Below are 23,641 nucleotides of genomic sequence, written 5' to 3'. Positions count from 1 at the left end.
GCCAAATTTAAGGTCATGAAGATTTATCTCTATTCTTTTTCTAAGACTTTAATGGTTTTACCTCTTATATTTAGGTAACTGATCCACTTTGAATCAATTTTTATAAATTGGGTGAAGTAGGGTTCCCCATTTGTTGAAGACACTATTCTCTCCCCATTGAATGCTCTTGGTGTCCCTGCCAAAATCTGATGTATGCCTTTATTTCTGGATTTAACTCTGTTTCATTGGTCTATATGTCAGTCCTAACAACAACTCCTTTGATTTTTGTAACTTTGAGACAAGTTTTGAAATTGAGAAGTGTGACTCCTCCAACATTGTTCTTTTTTTTCAAGAATTTTTTGGATATTCAGTCCTCTTGCAATACCATATGAATTTGAGGATTGTTTTTTCCATTTCTGTAAAAAGGCCACTGATATTTTAAGAGAGACTGAATTTATTCTCTAGATCTTTTGGCATGATATTGAAAATCTTAACAATATCATGTCTTCCAATTCATGAATGTGGGATGTCTTTCCATTTAGGTAGGTCTTTCTTAAATTCTTTTAGCAATGTTTTATACTTTTCAGTGTACAAGTCTTTACATCCTGGATTAAATTTATTCCAAGGTACTTAATTATTTGGATGGTACTGTAAATGAAATTGTTGTCCTTAGAGGTTTCGAGAAATAATATTTTATTATAAACAGTATTTATAACATTTAATTACAAAATATAATAAATATCTTTGAATAATTCTGAGCCTTGATACAGGGACACTGGTGACTGATTCTTGTGGGGTCTTCTACTGGCTGTCAGGCACCTCACCCACTTTACTTCCCCTGGGGTGGTTTGCTAGGCAAGGGCATTGTGAGTTCAGCTCCTCTCTGGGAAGGAGTGGAAATGTAGCCTTAAATTGACAAGATTTGGGTATGATGTACATTCACCTCACCTGCAGGTGAGGAGAGAAGTGGGAAAAAACTCAACAATGTTAATTATTAAAAACACTAAATCATTTTACTCATTGTGGACGGTAAACTTGGGCAGCGCTGACGAAATGGCAGTCAGAGGACTGGTGTTGAGTTCCACCTTCTGCAGCCTCAGCACAAGATGCCTCATTTCCATGGACCTTCTTTTCCTTATGTGTATAATTAAGACACTGAATTAGATGATCTTTAGGACCTTTTCCTGATCAATGAGTCTATGAAGACATCAGTACTTCTAATTTTTTTCTGTCACCTTTGAAGGGATAATTTTCTTCAGATTGCTAGACACCCAATAAAGGTTTACTGTATAGAGATAGTGAATGAATAATTGGAACAGTTAGCTAGCCCTTACTTTATTAATTCATCAAGCATTTATGACACGTTACTGGTGCCAGGTCATGTGCTAGAAATACAAATGTGGATATCCAATTTTAGCCCTTAAAGGGCCCCTAGTCTTAAATCATAGTTTAGTTCTTCTCTTCTTGCATTACTGAACACTGAATACACACTCCCCAGTCCTGAGATTTCAGGAAGAACAATGAACTGGGGAGACTGGGGAAACAGGAGACCTGTAAAACAGATTGTCAGCATAAATTCATGATGAATGGATCATCACTTGTTCTTTTCTCTCTTCCGCCTTTCTCTGATCTATCTACACATATATTGTGTCTTTTAAAAAAAAATGCAAAATGATACAAGTTAATAATTCCGTCATGCAAATGTTAGTCCATGTTCCCTTGGGGATCATAAAAGTAATAAACGAAATTGAATCATCATGCTTTACTACTTGTCCAGCATAAGTCATTCTGCTGGACAGCCAAGAAACTGGTTAACTGCTGTTTTAGGGTCCTAATAACTCATTTTCTATTATATCCCACTGTGTAACAGAGAACAGCAACAGAATTAGGCAACATATCCTAGCATGGGTGAGTCTGAGAGGTCCTAGAGTAAAACAGTAGTAGTTTAAACAAGCCAACGATAACACAGGACTGAGCTTAAGCATGCATTTAATATGATATTTTAAAACTGAACCTGAGAATGGAATGTAAGAAACATATACAAAAATTTCCTTGGATAAAAGTCTCAATGCTATGACCGACTAATCTGTTTTTGCAGAAGGCAATGACCCATCCTTCAGTAAGAAAGACAAAGGGACATTCATCACTTACTGTAACACAGATATCAACACAGCAAGTCACCAAATTCTTGAATTCTTATTACACGACATCTCTTGTATATTTCCTTTTAAAATCACCCCTCTTTTCCATCCTTCCATGAAAGGCACTGCACTATAGAAATTGTGCTGTGTTTTAGTCGTTCAGTCATGTCCGACTCTTTGCAACCTCATGGACTGTAGCCTGCCAGGCTCCTCTATCCAAGGGGATTCTCCAGGAAAGAATACTGGAGTAGGTTGCCATTCCCTTCTCCAAGGTATCTTCCCAACCCAGGGATCAAATCCAGGTCTCCCCATTGCAACAGTAATTAGGGCAATGAAACTATTCTGCATGATACTATAATGGTGGATACATGTCATTATTCATTTATCAAAACCCACAGAATATATTAGGTTGGCCAAAAAGATTGTTTGGGGTTTTTCATAACATGCTAATTTTACTATTTTTGGAACAATATATTTTAGTTTTTTGTCTTTTAAGTTTCATGCTTACTTTATAAGTGACTGACCCTCTACCTTTATTATATATTTACCCTTTTGAGTGAGATATTTTTTGGGGGGCTTCCCTGGTAGCTCAGTTGTAAAAGAATCCACTGGTTAATGCAGGAAATGCAGTTCGATTCTTGGGTCAGGAAGATCCCATGGAGAAGGAAATGGTAACCCACTCCAGTATTCTTGCCTGGGAAATTCCATGGACAGAGGAGCCTGGCAGGTTACAGTCCACGGAGTCTCAAAGAGTTGGACGTGACTTAACAACTGTACAACAACAATGGCGAGGTTCTTACTTTCATGTGTTTCTTTAAAATTTATTATTAGTTAGTGCTATTTTCTTTTCAGCTTAAAGAAGTCTCTTCATTATTTCTTTCAGGGTTGGTTTAGTGTTGATGAATTCCTTTAACTTCTGTTTATCTGGGAAAATCTTGATTTCTTCAATTCTGAATAATAACCTTGTTAATAATTCTTGGTTGACTTTCTTCCTTTTAGCACTTTGAATATGTTAAGCCACTCTCTTCTGGCCTGCACTGCTGCTGCTGCTAAGTCATGTCAGTCGTGTCTGACTCTGTGCGACCCCATAGACGGCAGCCCACCAGACTCCCCTGTCCCTGGGATTCTCCAAGCAAGAACACTGGAGTGGGTTGCCAGGCCTGCACAGTTTATGTTAAAAAATCTAATAACTTTGTGGGTTTTAGTATGTAACAAGTATTTTTTTTTCTCTTGCTGCTTTTAGGATTTTCTCTCATCCTTAATTTTTATCATTTTAATTATAATGTAGGGTGTGTGTGGCTCTTTGGTTTCAACTTATTTGGAACTCTATGCTTCCTAGATCTGGATGTCTATTTCCTTTCCCATATTATGGAAATTTTCAACCACTATTTCCTCAAATAATTTTTTTGCCCCTCTCTCCTCTTGTGGGACTCTGTAATGAGAATGCTATTTCACTTGATGCTGTTCCAAAGGTCCCTTAAGGTATCTTCACCACTTAAAATCTTTGTCATTTTGCTAGTCTGTCTGGTTGACTTTCACTGCTTTGTCTTAGCTTCTTGATTCTTTCTGCTGCCTCATCCAATCTGTTGCTGAACTCCTCTAGTGTATTTTTTAGTTCAGTCATTACTTCTCTTTGGTATTTTCTTCTATTTTCTATCTCACTGTTGAAGTTCTCACTCTGTTCAGCCAGTATTCTTCCAAATTTAATGAGCAACTTTATGATCATCATTGAACTCTGCCAGGAGACTGCTTATCTCTGTTTTTTTTAAATTTCTTTTTCTGAGGTTTTCTCTTATTCTTTCATTTGGAACATACTCCTCTGTCTCCTTATTTTGCTTAATTCTGTTTGTTTCTATGTATTAGGTAAATCAGCTGTCTCTCCCAGTCTTGAAGGAGTGGCCTTATTTAAGACATGTCCTGTGGGGCTCAGAAGCATAAACTTGCTTTCCACCAGAGCCAAGAATTCAAGGGTTTGCCCAACTATTTGGGCTGTGTGTGCCTTCCAGTTTTGGCAAGGCTGTGGCTGTGGGTGGGGCTGGTCCCCAGACTGGAAGCAGTGCCCAGTCAAAACACAGCCCTAAGGCTGAGGTTCCAAGCACTGGCGTAATAGGTGAGAGAGAGAATTCCAAAATGGTGCTTGACAGTTCTAATATTACAAAGTAGCCTGAGATTACAAAAAGGTCCATTGCTAGAGTTTCAAACCTGGGAGATTATTCCAACTGCTTTCTGACTCTCCAGCATATGTTTCAAGGTTAGTAAGTAGGACCCCTTCACCTATGATGCAGGCACTTTTCAACTGGTGTTTGTGTCCTGTGGGTCAACTGGTTTTGGGGTCTAGTAGGTCTGCAGGAAGCTCTTTAAGAGTGGACTTCTCATCCCTGCAATTCTATAGTTTTCCTGGACATACTCCCCACTGGTTTTCTTTTTTTCTCCCCACTGGTTTTCAAAGTCAGTTACTTTAGGGGCTCATCTCTCCTGTACAGGACCTAGGGGCTGGGTTCCTGGCATGGAGCTCAGATACCCTGCTCCTCAGGGGAAAGGTCCATAGCTCTGTGACCTTTCCCATTTGTACACTGCTGTGGCTGGGGTGTGGTTCTTTTCCCCTGGGGGGAGACTTTATCTCTGCCTCTCATACCTTTGTGGCTTCCCTTGTGTCTCAGCTGGTAAAGAATCCACCTGCAATGGGGGAGACCTGGGTTTGATCCCTGGGTTGGGGAGATCCCCTGGAGAAGGGAAAGGCTACCCACTCCAGTATTCTGGCCTGGAGAATTCCATGGACTATACAGTCCATGGGGTCATAAAGAGCTGGACTCCTGACTGAGCGACTTTCACTTTTCACTCACTCATAACTTTGATGCTGTTTAAATCCTTTGTTGTGGAGATACTATTCATCCAATTTGAAGGTCCCTTTCCAAGAAATTCATTCCAAATGCAGCTGTAGATTTCTTGTGCCCAGGGGAGGAGGTGAGTGCAGGATCTTCCTATGTCTTTGTATTGAACCCTCTCCTAAGGACAGTCAGTTCTTCATCTCCCCTGAGGTTCTATGCTATGAATCTTACGGTAAATCTCCCTGTAAAACTAAAACCGTCAGCCTTCTCTGCTCTTTCAAGTCAGTTGTCACATCTCAATCTGACAAGATTTATGAACATCTTTTATGTTTTGTTGTCTCCTCTTCACTCTGGTGGGTTTATACCATTTTTATTCCCATGTTATAATTTTACTGCAGCTTTAGAAGGAATCAGAGACAAAAACATGTATTTAATCTGTCAAGTTTTGATTCACTTTTTCCTTACATTTATTAAAAATTTCAATTAGGTTATCATTTATCTCTTATGATCTAATATGGAATTCACCTAAATTTATCAATATTTCTATAAACTTTGAAGTTTCTTATTAACTGGGTGCTATTTTTTTTTTAATGAAATCTTTCACTTTCTTGTATAGCCTTTAAGTGGTATACAAGATGACTAGCCATACTTCCTGGCTTTTGATCTCTTTGGGGAGCTGTAAATGCATTGCTGTGTTTTATTACCAAGTGAATTTATAGGCACAGTGATCTGTTCCACAGACATTCATCCAGATGCAACACAAATCTAAAGTCTACATATAAACTTCTAAGAAATCACCTTTGCCATCTAATGTGCAGTCCTATTTCCTGGGCTTCTAGGAGAATTGATTTTGTTAAAAGTAATCCCAGATGAAAATAAAAAGAAGCAATAGTAGTCCCTCAATATTTTAGTTGTTTAAGATATCTTAGCAGGAGAGTTTGTGCTGCCTTATGAATTCTAGATGGCTCTGTTTCCTGCAGAGTATAGTTATTAATGAGTAATTACTGTATATATATTTCCAGTCTCTTTAAAAATCATATGAGGAATATCTCAGCCATCCTTCTATCTTACCATGATCATTAGAAAATTATTATTATTATTTCAGTCAAGATGAATAAGCTCTAGAGACCAGCTGTATAACACTGTAACTATAGTCAAAATAACTAACATTTATTCACAATAAAATTTGTTAAGATAGACCTCATGTTAAATGTCCTTTCCACAATTAAATAAAGATAAATTTAAAAAAAGAAAAACACCTTGTACTCTTACTTTCCAAACGCATGTCTATCTTTTTTAAAAACTGGAGAACTAAAAAATCTTCATAGTAGTTTGAACATACCATCTTTATCAGCAGTGTCTTGAGGCTTGTATTTTAAAGTGAAGATCTTTCGTAGCTTACAATTCGCTGAGACAGTAATTCCATCCAGTGACTGGAAAACTGCTCCTTTGAATATTTCATTGGTAAATGCCACCAAGTCAATGCATAGATTGCACCACTAGAATTAAAAAGGGAAAGAGGAGTAAGTACTTTTTACAGTCACATAAATGAAGAAGCCATCCTTAAGTGGAAAGTTCAGCGAGTTGAGGCAATCAACTGGGTCACCCAGCCCCAAACCAATTTTTTCCCTTTAGGTAAATCTATCTGTTTCGGCTTCAATTTTCTTAAAAACTATCTTGATTCTTCCAAAGAAATCATCATAATATGAACTACACATTGGTCACCTGGCCTCAGAATTCCTATCATGAGTCAAGGCTTTGACAACTTAAGAGAAATAACCCTAGATCTGTAGGCAGTTAACTGTAGATGGGTTAGACCACTTAAATTTTGAAAATCAGAGATAAGTAGCCAATTGTTCCTTCAAGAGGACTAATTTGATCACAATTAGCCACTTATATTTGGTTTAAAAAAAAGCAAAGATGAAATTGAAATTGGAAGCTGGGTCTAAAGTGTGGCCAGTGCTGTCTACTTACCAATTAACCTATTGTACAGAAATAGATTCTTCTAAAGATTCTGTAATTATGCCTTGTATTTGCCAGTTTTTAAAGTACTCTTGCAGGGCCTAATTTCTGTCCATTAAACAATTAGAACCCTCAATACTTCAGCAGATGAATTCTCTAAATGGTCTTACTGAGTTAAAGAAAAAGAGAAAATAATCATTTAGTAAAAAATTAAGACATTTAAAACTGCAGGACAAAAGCAGAAAAGAGCATTTTTGAAGTTAAAGGAAAAGCAGTATTTAAAATTGTCTGTGCTTATAATAGGCTCTTTCATTATTTGCTTAGAAGTACATTTTATATGAGGTTTATTTTATTAATCTATCAAAATCGAGAGATATATTAATTGACAAAGGAAATATAATGTCATTTTAAAAGTCAAATTCCATTTAAGAGTCTTGGTTTTAATACGGATGAAAATCTGAGTTTGTTTCCACAGTACAAGAGTAAAAAAGAGTGCAGTAAAATATTGATTAAATATGGAAAATTATTTTCTTTGCAGATGTCTCAACAGTAACATTGTATTTCCAGGTGATGGGACTGTTTTGATCTTTTTTGGGGGAAAGGAGCCTGGTGTAATGAAATGTAGGAGGTAGGACTGAGTGTGATATAACAACGAGGCTGGCCTAACCAGCAAGGAGGCACTCTGGGAAGGTGTGGGAAGTAATGTGGGACAGGGCATTGAGGCCAAGTTGTGAAGATGTTGGAAGATCAAGAAGAGAAATGTGGACCACAGAGGGTCAAGTGTCATTGTGGTTCTTGAAGCAGAATGTAAGAAAAGTAGAGTAAGTGGGGAAGTCTGAATTAACCTCAGTGAAGGAATACTTGGGGTGGTAGAGGGGTACTGAGGGAGAAGGCTGAGGTACAATACAAACAGGCAGACCAGTTAGTCTCTATCAGTCATTTAAGCATGAAGTGCTAGCTAGCTTAGGAAGTGAAATGCACAGGACAAATTCAGTATGCATGCCATACGGCAAAACACTATGGCTTGGTAAAAGCAGGCTATATGGAAGTTTTGGGGTTTTCAGCTATCTAACAATAATTATTAATATTATTATACAAGTATTATTGTTGCAGAAACCAGTAATTGAGAAACCAAGCACCACACTCAAAGAGGTGGAGAACTCAGGTTTATTATACCAGCAGGCCCGGGCGTTAACACTCTAAGCTCTGAGCCCTGAACAAAGGGGTTACAGAGTTTTTATAGACCTACTCTAGTGAGCAACACTAGCTGCTAATAGGCTGGTTTAAGGAACAGTGATCAAAACGGGGAGGGGGATGCCTGACCTTTACATGGACAGGCATGATTAAGCAAGTTTGCAGGGGCTGGGCGATTGCAAAGAGCAGGACAAGGGTGAGTGAGGTAAGTTCCAGATGGTAGTATTTTAAGTCCCCACTTTCTGAGACTATGTGATCTAAGGGATCCAGACTTTGCAAGGAGCAAGCTTGAGTTACAGAGGCAGAAGGAGCAGGAGGTTATGTAAAATTTTAACTTTTCCTCTTCATTATGACTATTGTTACAAATTCTGGTCCTATTCCTTAAAAATTTAATATTATGCCCCAATTTCAATCTTTCAGCTGGTTTGTCCCATTAGTAATCACATTTATCCATTCTTTCTAATAGGTTGTTGTTGTTTAGTCACTAAATTGTGTCTGACTCTTTTGTGACCCCATGGACTGTAGCGTGCCAGGTTCCTCTGTCCATGGGATTCTCCAGGCAAGAATACTTGAGTGAGTTGCCATTTACTTCTCCAGGGGATCTTCCCAACCCAGGGATCGAACCCGTATCTTCTGCTTGGCAGGTGGATTCTTTACCATTGAGCCACCAGGGAAGCCTTCATATAGGTACTACATGCTTATCAGGTGTTGAGACACTGGGCATAGCTCCAAGGATAGAGCACTGAATAAAACTCCTTCCAGTCTGGGAAGGAAATCAGACATGTGGCATCTGTTATGTATAGTGAGTACAGAGGGCGGGAAGGTGGGGATGTTCAAGAAAGGCTTCTTTTAAAAAAATTAAATTTTTTTTTATCATGACAGTGTATGCAAATATAGGCTAAGTATAGTGCCAATAGTTTTACACAAAATGTAGCCCTCTGTCACTTTTTCACTCACCCAATCATAATGTCAACTCTTAACCATTCCTTCTCTTTGTATTTTTAAATAATATTCATTGATTCATCAATTTTAGACATTTATCTGCTGACTTATTATGGTAAATAAGACTTTTAGCTCATTTACACACCTAAATTTCTGACTTCTCCCTCCCAAGATAATTATCTCTCATTCTCTTTCTCCCTTTTCTTTAAAAGCTATATTCTGTGTTCTCCTTATTGTGACTATGTAACTATTATGAAACCTGAACCAAGTGCTGCTCTATGATTACCTTTCCCCCCTTATACAAGTTCCTCATATTTCCACAGTTAATAACTGCTTTACAAATTATCACTTTTTAGAAATAAATATTTTAAGTCTTTCTACATTTAGAAAATGCTTGGAATTGGAGTCAACCTCCTTCACCCATGGTGAGTACAGGAAACCAGGCCCTTACCTACTAAATGCTTTTTTCCCCTCACACAGCTTTACTGAGAAATAACTAACATCACTGTACAAGTTTAAGCTGTGCAGCTTGATGGCTTGATTTATTTGTATTGTGAACTGATTACTACAAGAGGTTTAGTTAATATTCATCATCTCACACAGATACAATAAAATGGAAAGAGATTTCTTCTTGTGATGAGAACTCTTAGGATCTACTGTCTTAACAGCTTTACTATAGTTCATCAACAGTCACCATGTTGTACATGACATCCCTCAGTTCAGTTCAGTTCAGTCACTCAGTCGTGCCTGACTCCTTGCAACACCACGGACTGTAGCATGCCAGGCCTCCCTATCCATCACCAACTCCTGGAGTTTACTCAAACTCATGTCCATTGAGTCAGTGATGCCATGCAACCATCTCATCCTCTGTCATCCCCTTCTCCTCCTGCCTTCAATCTTTCCCAGCATCAGAGTCTTTTCAAATGGGTCAGTTCTTTGCAGCAGGTAGTCAAAGTGTTGGAATTTCAGCTTCAACATCAGTCCTTCCAATGAATATTCAGGACTGATTTCCCTTAGGATGGACTGGGTGGATCAACTTGCAGTCCGAGGGACTCTCAACAGTCTTCTCCAACACCACAGTTCAAAAGCATCAATTCTTCAGTGCTCAGCTTTCTTTATAACTCTCACATCCATACACGACTACTGGAAAAACCAAAGCTTTGACTAGATGGACCTCCGTTGGCAAAGTAATGTCTTTTCTTTTTAATAAGCTGTCTAGGTTGGTCATAACTTTTCTTCCAAGGAACAAGTGTCTTTTTATTTCAAGGTTGCAGTCACCATCTTCAATGATTTGGGAACACCCCCAAAATAAAGTCTGTTACTGTTTCCCCATATATTTGCCATGAAGTAAAGGGACCTGAGCCATGATCTTAATTTTCTGAATTTTGAGTTTTAAGCCAACTTTTTCACTCTCTTGTTTCACTTTTATCAAGAGGCTATTTAGTTCTTCTTTGCTTTCTGCAGTAAGGGTGGTTTCATCTGCATATCTGAGGTTATTGATACTTCTCCCTGCAATCTTGATTCCAGCTTGTGCTTTATCCAGTCCAGCATTTCTCATGATGTGCTCTGCATATAAGTTAAACAAGGAGGGTGACAATATATAGCCTTGATGTACTCCTTTCCCGATTTGGAACCAGTCTGTTGTTCCATGTCCAGTTAAGTTGAATGGTTCTAGGAAGACATACAAGACCTTCTAGAACTAATAATCCAAAAATATGTCCTTTTCATTATAGGGGACTGGAATGCAAAAGTAGGAAGTCAAAAAATACCTGGAGTAACGGGAAAATTTGGCCTTTGAGCACAGAATGAAGCAGGGCAAAGGCTAACAGAGTTTTGCCAAGATAATGTACTGGTCATAACAAACACCCTCTTCCAGCAACAGAAGAGAAGACTCTACACATGGACACCACCAGATGGTCAATACCAACATCAGATTGATTATATTCTTTACAGCCAAAGATGGAGAAGCTCTGTACAGTGAGCAAAAACAAGACCGGGAACTGACCGTGACTCAGATCATGAACTCCTCATTGCCAAATTCAGACTTAAATTGAAGATAGTACACTAGACCATTCAGGTATGACCTAAATCAAATCCCTTATGATTATACAATGGAGGTGACAAAAAGATCCAAGGTATTAGATCTGATAGACAGAGTGCCTGAAGAACTATAGATGGAGATTTGTGACATTGTACAGGAGGCAGTGATCAAGACCACTCCCAAGAAAAAGCAATGCAAAAAGGCAAAAATGGCTGTCTGAGGAGGCCTTACAAACAGCTATGAAAAGAAGAGAAGCGAAAGGCAAAGGAGAAAAGGAAATGTATACCCATCTGAATGTGGAGTTGCAAAGAGTAGCAAGGAGCGATAAGAAAGCCTTCCTCAGTGATCAAAGCAGAGAAATAAAGGAAAACAATAGAATGGGAAAGACTAGAGATCTCTTTAAGAAAAGTAGAGATATGAAGGGAACATTTCATGCAAAGATGGGCACAATAAAAGACAGAAATGATACGGACCTAACAGAAGCAGAAGATATTAAGAAGCAGTGGCAACAATACACAGAACTGTACAAAAAAGATCTTCATGACCCACATAAATGAGGGTCTGATCACTCACCTACAGCCAGACATCCTGGAATGTGAAGTCACGTGGGCCTTAGGAAGCATCACTACGAACAAAGCTAGTGGAGGTGATGGAATTCCAGGTGAGCTATTTCAAAATAGCTCATCCTAAAAGATGATGCTGTGAAAGTGCTGCATTCAATATGCCAGCAAATTTGGAAAACTCAGCAGTGGCCACAGGACTGGAAAAGGTCAGTTTTCATTCCAGTTCCAGAAAATGGCAATGCCAAAGAATGCTTGAACTACTGCACAATTGCACTCATCTCACACGCTAGTAAAGTAATGCTCAAAATTCTCCAAGCCAGGCTTCAACAGTATGTGAACCGTGAACTTCCAGATGTTCAAACTGGATTTAGAAAAGGCAGAGGAACCAGAGATCAAATTGCAAACATCCGTTGGATCATCGAAAAAGCAAGAGTTCCAGAAAAACATCTACTTCTGCTTTATTGCCCATGCTAAAGCCTTTGACTGTGTGGATCACAACAAAGTGTGGAAAAATGTCATCCCCACTGTTTACTTATCTTATAGAAGTGCCCACCCCTGCCTCCCACTGTGTCTAGTAACCACAAATCTGATCTCTTTTCTGTGAGTTTGGTGTTGTTTTGCTTAGATTCCACATATAAGTGAGGTCATTCAGAATTTGCCCTATCTTACTTACTTCACTTAGCATATAATGTCTTCAAGGTCCATCCATGTTTTTGTACTGGGTAGGATTTTCTCACTTTCTTATGGCTGAAAAATATCCCTTTGTACATACATACCACAACTTCTTTATTCATCCACAGATGGACACTTAGGTTGTTCCCATGTCTTGGCTATTGTAAACAATGTTGCAATGAGTATGGGGGTGAAGATATCTTTTCAAGTTAGTGCTACTGGTTGCTTTGACTATGTCCCAGAAGTGGAATGCTGGATCATTTGGTAGTTCTATTTTTAAGTTTTTGAGGCACCTCCATACTGTTTTCCACAGTGGCTATACCAATTTATAATCTTACCAACAGTGCACAAGGGTTCCCTCTTCTCTACATTTATACATATTTATCTCTTGTCTTTTTGATGATATTCATCCTAACAGGTACGAGCTGATGTCTCATTGTGGTTTTAATTTGCATTTCCTTAGTGACTAGCGATGTGGAGCATTTTCCCATGTATCTGTTGGTCTACTGTATATCTTCTTTGGAAAAATGTCTATTTAGGTCCTTTGCCCACTTTAACTGATTTTTTTTTTTCATTTTTTGCTACTGAGGTACATGAGTTCTTCATATATTTTTGACATTAACTCCTTACTGGATATATGGTTTGCAGATTTTTTTCTCTATTTCATAGGTTGTCTTTTCATTTTGTTAATGTGTTCTTTTGTTGTGCTGAAGCTTTTTAGTTTGATGTATTCCCACATGTTTACTTTTGGTTTTGTTGCTTGGATTTCAGGTGTGATGTGATTTACACACTTTATATATCCCAAATCAAACTGCTTTTATTTCCTCTGCCTAGATTAATGCTTCATGAAAAGTACTCAACAAATAATGGTATGCATGTGTAAGGGTATATGAAGATAAGCATATAAATACATGCCTGCATACATATTTTCAGTCTTTCACTTTATCATCATTCAACAAACCTCATAAATGTGTAAGTACTGATAAGTTATTTACTGAATCCATCTTTTAGAAGTACAGATGGGAGTAGTTCTTGGAAAAGATAGGGATAACTTTCACAAATCTTCCTTGGTTAGAAGAAATAGAGGTTTGTTGCTTGCTTTTTTTTTTTTTTTTGGTTAAGCTGATATTTGTAAAGGTTACAATTTTCATAAGCTTTCACAAATAAATCATTATTCTTATAATTTCTGTGATATATTATCTAAAGTTATGGAAAAGTGTTCTGAGTTCTCTACTACCAACAGGTGGATTATCTGAATTACAGTTGATCTTTATAAAATATTTTCAAGGTGCCTCGTTAGCACAGTAGGTAGCGTGTCAGTCTCATAAAATATTTTCATTATCATTGGGTATTATTCACACTTAAAATCTCCTTTTTCTGACATTTTTCTTGATCTCTAATCACTTTACCCCTATGTGAAACTCTAGTCCAGCAGGGAAGAGCTCCTGATCTAAAATATTTACAATTACAGCTCCTTGAGAAATATGCACGGGAAAAACACCAGTCTTAATAGAGAAGAGACAGTTCTGCTTAGTTTGTTGCTTGGATTAATAAGAGAGTTTATGCTATTTAATTTCAACATGGAATTTTCCATGAAAGAATTGACTGCCAAAGGGTGAAATCATGATTCAAAGAATTTAACTTCTAGTTTTTACTGACATGTTTTGGCAATATGGCTTCATTGTATTGGTGAAACACGCATACACACACACACACCCACTCTCAAATGCATGCAATAATAAGCTCTTGGTTGTCCCTGAATTTTTTTGATTTCTTGTGCCCCTTTTCTCTACCAATACTGTGGGAAAGATCTGAAGATAATCAGATTCATTTTGCCCCTGTATGAAGAGCCTGAATTGTTAACAGTACACAGCGCTAGCCAGCAATGCCTTGCTAAAAAGTAATGACAAACAAAAAACTACAATTTTGTAACCCAGCAATTCTAAAGTACATCTCTTTCCAGAATTTTAGAACTTCATTCTGTTTTCATGCTCCCAAAATAAAAAAAAAGAAGCTTTTAATACTTTTATTCTTGTGCCTTTTAAAATAATTTTTCACTTCAGTTTTAACTTCTCAACAGAAAATCTGCTTACAATGACTTTGTCCATCTTTTTCATCAACATATTGTGTTTATTAAGTGACACAAGCAGAGAGACTGAAATAGATATTTCCACATGGGCAGGAGAAGTAATTACCTATTACTAATGTAAAAGTAATTTCCCCATGAAAAGCAAGTCACCGCAGCCCCTTAATATGGAAAGCATGTAGTTGAGGACTGGAATTTGGGGGCTGCCAATGTTGTAGCTCATGACTGCATCAAGGAAAACCAAGTTCCTTGCAGAAGTACCATCACTACACCTGTTCAGCAATCAATCCCTACCTCCAAATTCCTACCCTCCTCCAGCAAGCTCTCTCTTCCTCAAATAGCTGTCCCATCATTCTCTTGCCAGTCCTCAAGTCACCCTTTCACTGTGCCCTTAGAAATCTGTACTGCTGAGAAGTACATAGATTTTCTATATTCTTTTAAGGGTCCTACGAGCTTCCTACATGGCACTAGTGAGTGGTAAAGAATCCACTTGCCAGTGCAGGAGATGGAAGAGATTGGGTTTGATCCCTGGGTTTGGAAGATTCCCTGGAGAAGGAAATGGCATCCCACTACAGTATTCCTGCTTGGGAAATCCCATAGACAGAGGAGCCTGGAGGGCTACAGTCCATGAGGCTGCAAAGAGTCGGACATGACTGAGCACACATACGGTTTAACGGTCCTACACGCCTTACCTTAAATGAAACCTGGCTTTTCTCTGAGGTATTACTTCCCCTTCAAGTCCAGAGTTGAAGTTCACTTATGGAGTTTACCTGTGGTTCTACAGCCTTCAGTTCTGAAGCCATGGGACCATGGCACTGGGACAGAGTCTGCTCTTCTGACTGTGAACCCTACCTTCTCTGAAACCTGAGGCATTGCACAGACAGGCCCTTCCACCCTTTCAGCTTCACATCACTCTCTACTCACTCCTTATACCTCCTCAGACATACCACTTGAGAACACACACTTGAGTAAAACCACACCATCCTATACACATTCTCAGAAGACACTGGGACCAGGTTCATCTGACCTTCTGATATACTGTTTGACACGCTAAAAGTCCCTTAACTGCCTTGCCTTCAAAAGCCTTTCTCTCCTCTTTAAGCCTTAATCCAGTCACATGGTCACATTTTGAGATTTAATTTCATTACCCTGAAATACTTAAAAACATTTGAACTATATTCTGTTTCTTAATCTGACAACTCTCTCCAGCTAACCTCTAGTGACAACACCTTTTAAATATATTCCTTCCAGGGATGCAAGAATTTGGGCTCTAGAGCCAAACCGTCTGGATTTGGATTCCAGTTCTACCACTTACTAGCTATATAATCTTTGCAGTTATGTGTTCTCTCTGTCTCTCTTTCCTTATTTGTAAAATGGTGATAATAATGACACATCTCTCACAGAGGTGTTAGGACTAAATGTTTAAATACATGTAAGCACTTCTAATAGTGTCTGCTGCTGCTGCTAAGTCGCTTCAGTCGTGTCCGACTCTGCGTGACCCCATAGACGGCAGCCCACCAGGCTCCCCCGTCCCTGGGATTCTCCAGGCAAGAACAGTGGAGTGGGCTGCCATTTCCTTCTCCAGTGCATGAAAGTGAAAAGTGAAAGTGAAGTTGCTCAGTCGTCTCCGACTCTTAGCGACCCCATGGACTGCAGCCCACCAGGCTCTCCCGTCCATGGGATTTTCCAGGCAAGAGTATCGAGTGGGGCGCCATTGCTTTCTCCACTAATAGTGTCTAGCATATGGTAAATGCTCAATGTACATTAGCCATATAAGCTCTCTGACTTTCATACCATGAAATGCATACACTTTGAGGATACAGTTTGATGAGTTTTGACCATCTCATACATCTGCATACCGTAACTCATAAAGGTATACAACATTTCAATCACCCCAGAAAGATCTTTTGTGCAGCTTTCCAATCAGTCTCCACATTCATACCTTTTAATGGAAAGCTCTGATTTCTTTCACCTTAGATTAATTTTGTCTATTCTGTTTATATAAATGAAATCACAGTAAATGGCTTCTCACACTCAGGCTAACATCTGAGGATCATCAGTATTGATGCATGCATTGGTAGTTCATTCTTGTTCTGCTGAGTAGTACCTCACTCTGTGCACAGAGCACCATTTGTTCAGTCTTCTGCTGTTAGACTTTTGAGTTATTTCAACATTTTGGCCATCATAAATAAAGCTGTTGTGAAATGCAAATTTGTATACATGTATTTTAATTTCCTTAGATAGTCAGCAAGAAGTAGAACTGTTGGATCAAAGGGCAAATGTTTAACTTTATGAGAAACCTCCAAAAGTATTTTCAAATAGTTATACCATTTTCCACTTACACTAGAAATTCATGAAATTGCTTTACATCTCAACAACATTTAGTATTTCTTGTCTCTTTTAGCCATTCTTAGTGGGTGAAGTAGTATAGGTAACTGTTTTTTTAACTTGTACTTCACTGACTGGTAGTATAGAGCTTTTCTTCATATACTTATTTGATCAACTGTATAAGTCTCTGTTGAATTATTTTTGCCTTAAAAAGTTTTGTTTTCTCATTATAGAGTTGTAGGATCTAGTCTCAATAAAAGTCTGTTGTCAGTTATATATATTAAGAATATCATCTCCCATTTTTTGGCTTGCTTATTCATTTTCTTAATATCTTTTTGATGCAGTTTTAAATTTCATTGAAGCCTATTTTGTCAATTAATTTCTTAATTATGGTTAATGCTTTCTGGGCCCTAACAAACATCTTAAAGTAGCTTTGCATATTTGCATTTAGATCTATAATCCATCTCAAATTAATTTTTGTAAATGGTATGAAGTATGAGTTGAGGTTCATTTTTCTTTCATGCATATACTCAGAATTTTCAGTTCTCAAAAAAAAAAAAAAAATTCCTCTGCCTATTGAACTGCTCTGATGCTTTGGCTGATGTATACATGTGTGGGTGTTCTGAACTTTTTACTGGTATCTATGCCAGGTACATAATATCTTGATTATTGTAACCTTACATGAAGTTTTGAAATCATGAGATATAAATTTTACTTTTTGAAAAGGTTTTGGCTATTCTTGGACCTGTGAATTTCTATGTAAATTTTAGAAGTAGCTTATTAAATTCTGGGAAAAAAGAAAAAGCAGCAGCCTGCTGGGAGTGTAACTGGGATCAGACTGAATCTACAGATTTACTGAAAAAGTATTGGTATGTTAACAAATATAGTCTTCTCATTCATTAACAACGTGCTCCCATTTATTTAGGTCTTCAATTTCTCTAAGCAATGTTCTATAGTTTTCAATATAAAAGGCTAACATATATTTTGTTAAACTTACTCTTGAATATTTTTGATGCTGTTGTAAATGTTTTTAAAATTTATAGTTTTCAATTGTTTCTTGCTATAAATACATCTATACAGAAATATAAAATTGATTTTGGTATACTGACATTGTGTTCTGTGACCCTGTTAAACTCACTTGTTTTAACTAGGTTTTGTTTGGTTTTTGTAGGTTCCCTAGAATCTTCTACAAGATGGTTATGTCTGCAAAGACAGAAATTTTTACTTCTATTTTAATCTGTATGCTGTAAAATTTATCTTTGTTATCTTATTGCACTTGCTAGGGGGACTCTGAATACAATGCTGATCAGAAGTTGTCAGACTTGTTCCCCATCTGAGGAGTAAGTACTCAGTATTTCATCATTAAATATGATTGAACTGTAGGTTTTTATAGTGGTCTTTGATCAAGCTGAACAAGTTTCCTTCTGGTAATAGTTTGATGTGAGCCATCACAATGGCTGATGAATTTTCATCAATTGATTTTTCTACATTCACTGAGATGATTTTACAATTTTTTCCCTTTATTCTGTTAACATGATAAATTACACTGACTAATTATCAAAATGTAAGATTAACCTTGAATTCTTGGATAAACACCACCTGGTAATGATGTTAAGGATCCATTAGTCTATGTTCACGAGTGATTCTGATTCATAGTTCTCTTTTGGGAATTACATTTCCTGGTTTTGGTATAAGAATTATGCTAGCCTCATTTTATTAAGTGAACTGGACAATGTTCTTTCTGCCTTATTATCTAAGAGCATTATTTTTCCTCAAATGTTTGGTGAGACTTACCCATAAATCTATCCGAACCTGGATTTTCTTTGTGGCAATGTTTTAAATTATGGATTCATTTTCTAAATATAGATGCAAGGCTACTCAGATTTTCTATTTCTTTTAGTATCAGTTTTAGCAATTTGTTTCTTTGAAAAAAATTTCCTACTTCATCTAAATTGTCAAATGTATTAGTATAAAGTTGTTCACACATGCATGTGTGCTCAGTCGTCTCAGCCACGTCTGATTCTTTGTGACTCTATGGATAGTAGCCTGCCAGGCTCCTTGTATTAACTGAATTCTCCAGGCAGGAATCCTGGAGTGGGTTGCCATGCCCTACTTCAGGGGATCTTCCCAACCCAGAAACCGAACCCACATCTCCTGTACTGCAGGAGGATTCTTTTACCCACTGAGCTACCTGGGAAGTTCAAAATTGTTCATAATATTCCCTTATTTTCCTTTTCCTTTACATCTCATCTTCATACTGACACTGTGTGTGTGTGGTCTGTCTTTTGCTTGATTAGTCTAGGTTTATCACTTACTAAATAGTTTTTAAAAATCCACACCTGGTCTTGTTGATTCTTTTCTCCATTGTCCATTTCCCATTTTACTGACTTATTCTCTTGATTACTTCTTTCTGAATACTTTAGATACCTCTGATGCATCTCACAAATTTTGGTATGCTTTATTTTCACTACTAGTTAAAATTAGTAAAATATTAGTAAAATATCAGTTACATTATTTTCTAATATTCCCTGTAATTTTTGTTTACCTATAGGTTATTTAGAAGTATGCTGCTTTATTTTCAAGTACTTGGGGATTTTTCAATTACCTATTTTGTTATTAACTTTAATAGTCACAGAACATACTTTGCATAATTTCAGTCTTTTTAACTTTGCTGAGAATAAAACAGCCTAATATATCATATATACTGGTAGAAATTCAATGTGCATTTGAACACAGTGTTACTCTGCAGCTGTCTGAGTAAACATTTTAGAAATGTTATGTAAGTCAGGTTGATTGATAGCATTTTTCAAGTTTACTGATTTTCTGTCAATTTCTGAGAGGGGAGTGTTGAAATCTTCATCTATAATTGAGCATTTATCTTTCTTCAGTTGTTAGTTTTTGCTTCACGCAATTTCAAGCACTGTTATGAGGTGTGTACATATTCAGGACTGTTCTATCTTCTACATGATTTGATCCCCTTATCCTTATGAAATATGCCTCTTTACATAATATTCCTTGTCCTGCAGTTTACTTTGACTGATATTTATCCAGCTACTCTAACATTTTTATAATTCATGTTTGCAAGATATATCTTTTGTCATTAAATTGTTTTAAACCTATCTGTGTTTTTAAATTTAATGTGCATTGCTTATAAATAGAATACAATTGTGTCTCACTTTTTTATTCAAACTAACAATTTCTTTTTTTGTAGTGTTTAGTCCATTTCCATTTAATGCAATTATTTTTATGTGTTTGAGTTTAAGGCTATCAATTTATTTGTTTTCTATTTGTTCCATCTGCTCTTTCTTTAGTTCTGCTTTATTTTGTATTGAATATATCTTCAGTGCCCAATTACTTTCCTCAATTTGTTGATTAGCTAAACTTATTTTTTTCAATTGCTGCCCAAACTCTGCAACCAGGGAAACTCCTATGATCCTTTAACTTCCAACAATTTAACCCTGAATAACATTATAATATATTATGGGTAAGAACTTCATACATTATCACTGTGTTATTACTGTCACATATTTTACTTCTACATTGTTATTGTTTGATTTCAAAAATCAAATATTTTAAAAGAATTCATGATGTGAATAATCTTTTAGATTTACCTACTTTTTTATTACTGTTACTGACCCTCTTCACTCTCTCATTTAGATAAGAATTTTGGTATGCTTTCTATCAAATTTCTATCTGGTACATATTTTTTTTCATCAGAAGAATTTCATTTAACATTTTTATAGTGCAGGTTTAGTGATAACAAAGTCTCTCACCTTTTTAGTCTGGAAATGTTTTTATTTGCTCCAATTTTTAAAGAAATTTCACTAAATAAAGAATTCTAAGTTGACAGGTTTAAGCCATTTTTCCCCTTAGCACTGTTTTATTGTCTTCTGATTTTCATTGGTTCTGACAGAAAGCTGGTGATATATTTTTATCATTATTCTCATGTATTATTTATTTTTTCTCCTCTTACTGCATTGTAAGATTTTATCACTGATCTTTAGCAGTTTAATTATGACATACCATGGTGATTTTTTTTTCCCAGTTGTGATATACCAAAGTGTGATTTTAATGTGGGTGGCTTTTGTGTGTTCCTCAGTCTGCTGAGCTTACTGGATCTATAGGTATATTTTTCAAACTCTGAAAAATTTCTACAATCATTTTCTGTAAATTTTCTTCACTCAATCTCTTTTTGCTCTTCTTATAGTACTCTGTGCTGTGTGACCAGTAATTTCAGTAGGGCCCAATCTTTGCAGCCCCATGGACTGCAGCCCGCCAGGCTCCTCTGTCCAAGGGATTCTCTAGGTAAGAATACAAGAGTGGGCTGATATTTCCTCCTCTAGGGGATTTTCCCAACCCAGGGACTGGACCCATGTCTCTTATGTCTCCTGCACTGGCAGGCAGTTCCTCACCACTAGCACCACCTCCAATTACACATATATTGACTGATAGATATTGTTTCACAGGCCAATCAGACTATACTCATTTTTCCCCCAGGATTTATCCCCCCTCTCTGTGCCTCAGTTTGAAGTTTCTATATTCCTGACTTCAATTTTAATGAATCATCCCAGTGTTTAAATTAGTGTTAAACCTATCCAGTGAATCATACATTTCAATGCTGCATTTTTCCAAGTTTCTTTTCATAGTTTTCTTTTTTTCCACTGGGGTCTCTTAATTCGTTCTCTCATTATGTTGAAAGTTTCCAATACATCCTCTAATATGTTTATAATAGTTGTCTTATAGCCATTGAATTTTCATTCTGTGATTTTTCTCAGGTTATGGATCATGTTTACTCGGTTTGCCTATCTAGTATCCTTTTTAAAAACTGTAGACTGGACATTATGTTTACTATACTGCTGGGCTTTGGATTTTGTTGTTTTTCTTTTTTAAAAGAGTTCTATGATGTTCCACACAGAAGTTTATTTGCAGATCATCTTGATCTTTTTGATGTGAGTCTTCGTATTTCTTAGCTTGACTCTAAAGTGACATTTTCTCCAGGAAAAGATAAGCTATTTCTAAGTAACACTGTCTTTCTAAAGTTTCTCTTATATGCGTTCAATCATACTGTGGCCAGCACTTGAATATCTCCCAGCCCTATGTGTCACTGTTGCTTTAGTAGGCATTCTTTCTCCAAGTGCTGGTCTTTGATTACCTCATGGGGTCCTACTGTAACCATGAACAAGGATTCAAGAGGACCCTGATGCAGATTTTTGAAGTTCTTCTCAGATACACTACAATACAAATTCCAGCTACCTCAGTCTCATGTAATCCTTAACTCTGATCTCTCTCTATTTAGCAAGATGCCATGCTCTGTCTGGGCTCCCACCTCTGCACTGCAGTCTGGAACGGGCCTTTTAAAAGCTTGGGAATACAGAACTTACATAATTTGTTTCTTTTTCAAGTATGTTGTCTGTTATCTAAATGGTTGAAAATCTTATTTCAAATATATTTTTCCAGTGTTTTGTTTACTGTAGGAAGGACACTGTGACACCAGATATTCTGTCACGGTGAGACACCGCAATCTAAGCAGTGATTGCAGCTCCACAGTTCAGTTGCTCAGTCGTGTCTGATTCTTTGCGACCCCATGGCCTGTAGCACGCCAGGCTTTCCTGTCCATCACCAACTCCCAGAGCTTGTGCAAACTCATGTATATCAAGTTGGTGATGCCATTCAACCATCTCATCCTCTGTTGTCCCCTTCTCCTCCCGCCTTCAATCTTTCCCAGCATCAGGGTCTTTTCAAATGAGTCAGTTCTTCGCATCAGGTGGCCAAAGTATTGGAACTTCAGCATCAGTCCTTCCAATGAATACTCAGGACTGATTTCCTTTAGGATGGACTGGCTGGATCTCCTTGCGGTCCAAAGGACTCTCAAGAGTCTTCTCCAACACCACAGGTCAAAACATCAATTCTCTGGCACTCAGCTTTCTTTACAGTTCAACTCTCACATCTATATATGACTACTGGAAAAACCATAGCTTTGACTAGGCGGACCTTTGTCGGCAGAGTAATGTCTCTGCTTTTCAATATGCTGTCTAGGTTGGTCATAGCTTTTCTTCCAAGGAGCAGGAGTCTTTTAATTTCATGGCTGCAGTCACCATCTGCAGTGATTTTGGAGCTCAAAAAAATAAAGTCTCTCACTGTTTCCATTGTTTCCCCATCTATCTGCCATGAAGTGATGGGACCAGATGCCTTGATTTTAGTTTTCTGAATGTTAGTTTTAAGCCAACATTTTCATTCTCCTCTTTCACTTTCATCAAGAGGCTCTTTAGTTCTTCACTTTCTGCCATAGGTAATATCATCTGCATATCTGAGGTTATTGACATTTCTCCCTGCAACCTTGATTCCAGCTTGTGCTTCATCCAGCCCAGCATTTCTCATGAAGTACTCTGCATATAAGTTAAATAAGCAGGGTGACAATATACAGCCTTGACGTACTCCTTTCCTGATTTGGAACCAGTCTGCTGTTCCATGTGAAGTTCTAGCTGTTGCTTCTTGACCTACATACAGATTTCTCAGGAGGCAGGTCAGGTGGTCTGGTATTCCCATCTCTTTCAGAATTTTCCACAGTCTGTTGTGATCCACAGTCAAAGGCTTGCACAGTCAATAAAGAACAAGTAGATGTTTTTCTGGAACTCTCGTGCTTTTCTGATGATCCAACAGATGGTGGCAATTTGATCTCTGGTTCCTCTGCCTTTTCTAAATCCAGCTTGAACATCTGGAAGTTCACAGTTCACATACTGTTGAAGCCTGGCTTGGAGAATTTTGAGCATTACTTTCCTAGCGTGTGAGATGAGTGCAATTGTGTGGTAGTTTGAGCATTCTTTGGCATTGCCTTTCTTTGGGATTGGAATGAAAACTGACCTTTTCCAGTCCTGTGGCCACTGCTGAGTTTTCCAAATTTGCTG

The 23,641-nt window shown here is 37.5% G+C and overlaps 1 protein-coding gene across 18 annotated transcripts in view; it reads right to left on the bottom strand.

Moving 5' to 3' along the window:
* CFAP20DC (CFAP20 domain containing) overlaps positions 1 to 23,641 on the bottom strand; it is a 257,536-nt gene that overhangs the window by 136,804 nt on the left and 97,091 nt on the right. For all 18 annotated transcript variants that reach the window (XM_043885489.1, XM_043885495.1, XM_043885494.1 and 15 more), the window contains one exon: positions 6,291 to 6,447. In XM_043885489.1, coding sequence (XP_043741424.1) covers positions 6,291 to 6,447 — 157 coding nt within the window. The remainder of the gene's footprint in view (positions 1 to 6,290; positions 6,448 to 23,641) is intronic.

This window comes from Cervus elaphus, chromosome 24, assembly GCF_910594005.1.
Source record: "Cervus elaphus chromosome 24, mCerEla1.1, whole genome shotgun sequence".
Lineage (NCBI taxonomy): Eukaryota > Metazoa > Chordata > Mammalia > Artiodactyla > Cervidae > Cervus > Cervus elaphus.
Note: the sequence above shows the minus strand (reverse complement) of the source record. Positions and strands in the feature narration are given on the sequence as shown.